General features: G+C 43.8%; 1 protein-coding gene across 1 annotated transcript; it reads left to right on the top strand.

The window, feature by feature from the left end:
- The first annotated feature begins 2,090 nt into the window (after nucleotides 1–2,090).
- Nucleotides 2,091–7,175, top strand: LOC141786292 (zinc finger MYM-type protein 1-like). Its single transcript, XM_074665032.1, has 3 exons — nucleotides 2,091–2,117; nucleotides 5,211–6,497; nucleotides 6,732–7,175. The coding sequence occupies exons 1-3, from the start codon at nucleotides 2,091–2,093 to the stop codon at nucleotides 7,173–7,175; spliced, it is 1,758 nt and encodes a 585-aa protein (XP_074521133.1).
- Nucleotides 7,176–7,437: the final 262 nt, after the last annotated feature.

Genomic DNA, 7,437 nt, shown 5'->3' with positions numbered 1-7,437 from the left:
TTGACTGGGCAAGACCCTTTCAAGCAAAGCTACAAGGTACTGATACCTGACCAAAAAAGATGTACTGTGTTGTTTTAAAAGTCTGTAAGCATGTTGGTTTTTCACTTTCTTTCTCTCTTCTATCTTAAGACCAGAGAAGCATACTTTCGGGTTAATTTGGAGCTTGAAATGTATATAAACAATGCTTTTTATTTAAATATCATTTGCATATGAAACAGCTTCTGGATGTACGTTATGCCCAATACTGAATCACAAACTGCCCTTCACTTTTCCATTAATCCTTTGATGAGAAAGTTCTGATTTGTTGAAGGTGGTTGGATGAGATATTCATCCTGTCCTTATCCATTATTGTTGGCTGTTGGCACACCCCCAGTTTAGAAAAGAAGCACACAGAAATTCCAGTACAGCAGCTGACATATTATTGTAATAGTGTTTTCATCCATCATCTTACTCACTTATCTCTGATGGGGAAGTGAGAGGCCAGGGCTGATCCCAGCTGACTTTTGATGAGTGACCTTGACAGGTCTCCATTTTGTCATAGAGGGCAAACTCAGAGACGAACAACCACTCACTCTCACACCCACTCTCAGGACAGTAGATCCATTGATTCTTTGGTGGGACTTCTATTTACTTCTCAAAACCTTGATTTGAACACCTCTATCCACTGCATGTGGTACACTGACTATGCATTGGTACCTCACACAATAAAGTGGATAGAAAAAGAACAGTCAAGTTTGGTACAATACAGGAGGTCACTCTTTGCATTTATGTACTATTACTTGTGTCTCCAGGAGATGTGGCTATTGGAGATGGTGTAAATCGTCACTTCTTCAGTATGGTAATGCACAAATTGCATCATGGTTTCCAAGTTGATCTAGGTAAGTCCTCAAGACAAATGTGTTGTACAAAGTGATATAAGAAAAAGAACACGTTTGCTTAATGCAACTCCTGGACCATGGATTTTTACATAAGTTGAGACAACATTCTTAATGTTTTTCAAAGCTCTTAAAGAAATGGTTTTTTTCCCCATCTAAACATTAATAGTTCTGGGAAAAAAACTTTTTATTTTAAGAGATGAGAATAATTCAAATGAATTATTCAAATGAATTATTCTCAAACAAATATTTTTTTTTCAGTCTGTAGAATGTGATGTAGGCCTGTACAATTTGGCAGCACCAATGTAGTTTCCTCTTTTTTACAGTGGTATGTGAATCTATTATGGGCGTTGACATAAAATTTGTAAATTGCTGTAGGCCACATTTTGACTTTGCATGACTTGTTGAGTTTTCTCTCAACCTAGACTCATAGTATATCCTCAAGAAATAAACCAACAAAACCAAATCCTGTGTAAATGCACAATACACGTGAACTTTTTATGTAGTATTTTGTGTATTTCGGATGGCGCAACAGTTAGTGCTGCAGCCTCACAGCAAGAAGGTTGCGGGTTCGATTTCCAGCTTGGCAGGTGGGCCTTTCTGTGTGGTTTGCATGTTCTTCCTGTGCATGCGTAGGTTCTCTCTGGGCACTGCTGCTTCCTCCCACAGTCCAAATACATGCTCATCAGGGTTAATTGAACACTAAATTGTAGAGAAAAACTTGTAGGTGCGAGTGTGTGTGTGTGAAAGGCTGTGTACCTGTCTGTGTCAGTCCTGTGATTGACTGGCGAACAGTCCAGGGTGTACCCTGCTTGCCCAATGAAAGCTGGGATAGACTCCAGCCTCCTGAGACCCTGAACAGGATAAGCAGTTCAGAAAATGAATGAATTTTGTGTATTTCTTTATTATCTGCTGAACTGTCTGACAGATGTAATAACTGAAATGTCATTTTTGTAACACCCTTAATGCTCAATATTTACCTTCATAGGAAATGCAACTGGGGCTCTGCTGTTTGAGGGCCAAGCTGACCATCTAATCCCATCAACCTCTCAAGTGCTGGTTTAGAGTGAAATGTTTGTTGTGGCAGGAAGGATGATTGGTCATTCTCTTCTACACGGTGGCTCTCGTCTGCCTGGGTTCAGTCCAGCAGTGCTTCATGTGCTGTTAGGTGATGATCCACAGACGGCTACAATTACCCTTGAAGATGTGGCAGACATGGATGTCAGGGAGACTCTAAAACCTGTAAGTCTATACAGGAGAAATTCATACTTTTGGTGGTACAGTTTTCTTTGTTCTTACCACTTTTTGATTAATGTTAAATGTTAAAGTTCTTTTTCACATCCTGATAGACAACAGAGTTGTGTTTAAGCTTAGTGTTATGTTGAAAAATGTTTACAAGGTAATTTAGCACAAGTATGTAAATGTCCCCAAATCAAAGTATATACCACATTGCTCTGATTTTTGAAATCAAAATTATATTAAGTGTGATGCTTCCAATACACAAGCTAACATTTGCATGTTTGATAATACTTGACTACACTATAGTTCTATCTAATACATCTTAACTTACTATTTGAGAGTGATCTTGCTTTTTCTTGTCTTTCTTCAAAAGCTCTATGAGGATCAAGGCTCAGACAAGAAAGGAGGAGAATGCAGCAAACACAGTACACTCACAGAGGATCAGAGAGCAGCCATAATTGACTTAGCACTGGCATGGGATCTTCCTGTGTTGACAGAAACCAACAAGCACACTAACATTAACAAGAATGGCTGCAAGTGATGACACACCTTTTGTAAAGTTACCACGATCGCTCTGTTTTCTTCCTTAGATCTTTCTTGACCATATCAGATGGCCAGAGGATGCAGAGTTGGGGGATGACACAGATGATGGGTAGCCACTTGATTGCAAACATAGAACAATTGGGTACCTGCATTAATTTGTGAGAACAGGTATGCTGCATTCAAAACCCATCTGCTTTGAAGTGTGCCTTTTAAATAGTTTTTTTTTATTGATTTTAAGGACAGAGTTGAGCTCTTCTGATGAGATGTAAATAAGGGACTTCAGCTTGCCCACTGTTTAGTGAAATAGTGCAAAGTGTATGCAGGGTGGAGCATAGTGCTGCATTGAATAGTGGCATGTCTTACAAATACAAAGACCACCTTTCTCCCTCCTTCTCCAGGTGCAAGGCACAAGCACCTTATACAACTGACATCAGAAGAGCCATACTATCCCCTAAAGCTGTAGCTTAATTTTTATTGTTCTATTGATTGTCTCAGTTTCCGATCTTATCTGACATATCTGTGTTGTGCTTTGCTTCTGTGTACTTTCAGCATCCCAAGAAAAAATGAAGCAGCTTTTTAAGTTCTAGGTTGGATGGGAAATACCCATGACTGACATGAAGGTGGAGGTTGTCCGAGGACAGCATCCAACTTCATCCACATGCTTCCGCACCCTCAGGTTGCCTGGTCATATCTGCTCTTATGGAGATCTTTTTTTTCAGTTGGAGAGCTGCATCTCAACAAATGACAGTGGTTTTGGACTTTTGTAGGCAAGCTGTGTTAAAGGGTTCATTTGACTCAACAACGACAGGATTCTGAGGTCATTATTAAAAAGTCACGATTTCAGTTGACCTCTTCTGGAGTGTCGTCTCTTCTTTCTAATTTCAAAATTAATGATGATTAATTTTTTTTTACAGTTAAAGAACAATGTGATCCTGTGTTATGTTATGTCAACACTAATCACTTTCACTTGAAATGCTAGGGTTAAATAGCTGCCTGTTACCATTTTCACTGAAATTAACATTCTAGTTATTACAATCAAGACAACCCTAAACAAGGCAGACAAAATCATATCCTCAGTGAAACAAACAAGAACTTTGAAACCTTGTTTTGGCGGAAAAGCACCATTTTCTTTGTTTGACCCTTGTGGACTGTTGGGGTTGAAAACAGCCACTTTGAGTAAAATTTTCTGTTATTTGGGGTGCTGGTTTGGCTGAGTGGTGTAGCGTGAATTGGTGTCAAATAATGACCAGTGGCGTTTTCTCCCGGAGGCCAAGGGAATAGAATAGAAGAAAGAATAGAAATAGAAAAATACTTTATTTATCCCCGAGGGGAAATTCAGGAGTCACCGCAGCATTTAAGAAAACATAAGTAAGAAAGAGTATAGAAAGTGCAAAAATGTCCATAAGAAATTAGATGACGACATCCCGTCCACCACTCGTCCACCACTCGTCCACCACTCTCCAGCCCAGCCAGTCTCCACCTCCACAGGGTCCAGGACTGAGCCTCCCCAGCAGTCTGTTCAGTCTCTGTCTCCTGGATCCTGTCTGCTCACAGCAGGCGAAGCTCCTCCGATGTGTCGCGGCGTCCGATGTCTGCTCCGTCAGCCACGTCCGTGAACAGCATGATGCCGCTGGATTGGCACAGCTAGCTCATCCACCCCCCGGAGCGAGATTCCACGTTCCCAACAACGATGGATGGAAGGACAGGTCCACGTCGTCACCTCCCAGCTCACATCCGAGAACCAGCATTTCGTCCTCACCGCCTCCTCCTCAGCTCGAGGGAAATCATCAAGCCCTACACTAGTTAGCATTGACATGCTACAGGCTGCTAACCAGTGGCGGTTTTTCACGGAGGCCAAGGGAAGCCTGGCTTCCCCAAAAAATATAACAAGAAAGAAAAAAAATAGCCTATAAACAAGCTTAACCACAATGTATTTTATATTGTCATTTCCTTGTCAAAACACTACATTGGCGCACCTCTGCTTTGGCTTAGCGTGAGAAGCAAAACAGCGCCCTCCTGTCAAGCTCTCATTGTGTATTACACTACGTGTCTCATGCCCTCTGCCCTGTCAGTCAGCACGGAGGCCCGCTTCACTTTGCCTCCCTTAGAAAAAAAAACAGCCTGTATTAGCCAATCAGGTTGAAGCAAGGCTCATCGCTTACTGGTTGATGCATCATTAAAAAAGATATGAGGGAGGCCAGATCGAATCTGGCTTCCAGCCAATAACACACCGTTACGAAAAAATAAACACACTGATTCAACTGTGCCGGCGCCAGTGTGAGTGTCAGTGTTAGCCCACACAGAAAGTTCAGCTATGGATGGTGACAAAGATCTTGATTTTTTTGTAAAAAATGACTTCAAAAAACTTCCTTTTGAGGTTCAACTAAAGGTCAAGCGGGACGGTAGGCCGACTCCAATGCTCCACTTAACGAAGGGCAGAGCCGATGGAAAAGTCCGCTCTTTTTGTGAAGCTAACTATGCTAGAAACGAGTGGCTAACAGGGAGTGCCAGGCTTAACCGGCTTTTCTGCTGGCCATGTCTGCTGTTTGACAGATCAGGCTCCTTGAACAACCCCTGAGCACCACAGGATTCGTGGATCTGGCCAACCTCGCGAGGGCCATGGAGAGGCATTCAAAGTCCAGAGGCCGTATAACATCTGAGCTCAAACTTAAACTTTTCGGACGAGTACGGATTGATGAAGCACTGGATCAAGCGGCTGCAATAAGCGTAACGAGGCACAACCAACAGGTGGAGAAAAACCGTGCCATTTTGAAGAGGTTGATTGCTGCTGTATTATATCTCGGAGGCCAGGAGCAGGCATTCCGGGGCCACAGTGAATCGACCAGCAGCTCCGGCAACAGGGGAAACTTCATGGAGCTTGTGCAGACTTTTGCTGAATTTGACACCACCATGGCGGAGCATTTATCATCAGCAACCGCATTTACCGGCACATCAAAGACAATTCAGAATGACATCATCAAAAGCACTGCTCATGTCATCCAGGAAGAAATTGATAAAGAAATAAATGCTGCTCCATTCATAGCCATTGAGGTGGATGATACCACTGACATATCGTGCAGGTGCCAGCTGACAGTCATAGTCCGCTATGTAAACGAGAGCGGCATCATATGTGAGAGGTTTCTTGGTTTCCATGATATTAGTCTGGAGAGAGATGCTGAAACCATTGCTGCAGTGGTGACGAAAACAATTGGCAGCTACAATCCCGAGACAAAGCTGATTTGTCAAACTTATGATGGCGCCAGCTGTATGAGTGGCCAGAGAGGAGGCGTTCAGGCGCTCGTAAAAGTAAAATGTCGGCACGCATTGTTTGTTCATTGCTATGCACACAAACTTAATTTAGTTTTGGCTCAGGGGACAAGCAATATTCGGGAATCAAGACTGTTTTTTGCTTCTCTCGACTCCTTCCACAACTTCTTCAGCCGCTCACCTAAGCGCACAGCACTGCTCAAAGAAGTGGACAGCATCCGCGTGCCCGGCGGCAGCACCACTCGGTGGAACTTTAAAAGCCGCGCAGTGCACGCAGTGCATGAGGGCCGAGGATCACTGATCACTGCATTGGATCGGATCACAGCTGAACCTGGTTGGGACAAGGATGCAATAGCACAGAGCTCGGCATTGAGACAGAAGCTGGATGACTTTGATTTCATGTTCATGCTTGGGGTTTTCAAGACGATTTTTGGTCTGACTGAGCCCCTTTTCCAGGTGCTTCAGAGCAGAGCGTTGGCCATTAGAAAATGTGAGGAAAGAGTCAATGGCACTTTGACTGCTTTAAAAGCAACCCGGAGCACCGAAACCTTCAATCAGCTGTACGAGGAGACAGTACAGGCTGTTGGGATGCCAAACTAGCTGCGACGCAAGCAGCGCTGCCGGGCCTGGGCAGATTTTGAGCTGGGAGTCACTCCGGATGGGGAACATGAGGACACAGGGCCTGTGGATGCCTACCGACGCCTCTTTTTCCAGCTGCTTGATGGTATTGTGCAGCACATGACACACAGGTTTGAGGACATGAAGTGTCTAAGTTTTTTTTGTGTCCTGGATAATGCGTCATTTAAGACGTATTCCCAGCCTGCAGGATTCCCGGGGGTTGAGATCTCTCAGTTGGTTAAAACCTACCCAGTTTTTGATGAACTGAGACTGAGAAATGAGCTGCAAGTCATCTATGCAGATACCCTCTTTCACAAGCCACCAGCTGAGCTCCTGAAGATGCTCATTAAAGATGAACTGACCTCTGCCTTGCCCGAAGTTTGCAAACTACTGAGGCTGATGCTCACCATACCTGTGTCAAGCACGTCTGCAGAGAGGTCCTTTTCCTGCTTGAAAAGGATCAAAACCTACTTGAGAAACAGCTATGGACAAGACAGACTGGGACATTTGGCCAAGATCTCCATGGAGTCTTCTGTCACACAAGACCTCAAGTCCCGCGGGGAGCTATATGACAGAATCACTACTCGGTTTGCCACGATGAAGGATAGAAGAATGCCATTGCTCTTCAAGTAGCGGTGAGTTACATTAAAAAAATGTATGCATCTTGTGACAAATGGGCTGCCATGCCCCTGTACCTGTCCAGCTTCAGCACCGTGGACAGCACCATGGCCCGCCGTGGCCTTTTTGATGACAGAGTTGTCACATTTTTTCTTATGCATAATGTACCGTATTTTCCGCACTACAAGGCGCTTCGGAAATAGGGCGCACCTTCGATGACTGGCCTATTTGACAACTGTTTTCATATATTGGGCGCACCGCATTATAGGGCGCATAG

The sequence above is a fragment of the Halichoeres trimaculatus genome, unplaced genomic scaffold (assembly GCF_033239565.1).
Source record: "Halichoeres trimaculatus isolate MK-OKI-2021-1 unplaced genomic scaffold, fHalTri1.1 fHalTri1_scaffold_25, whole genome shotgun sequence".
In the NCBI taxonomy this organism is placed as follows: domain Eukaryota; kingdom Metazoa; phylum Chordata; class Actinopteri; order Labriformes; family Labridae; genus Halichoeres; species Halichoeres trimaculatus.
Note: the sequence above shows the minus strand (reverse complement) of the source record. Positions and strands in the feature narration are given on the sequence as shown.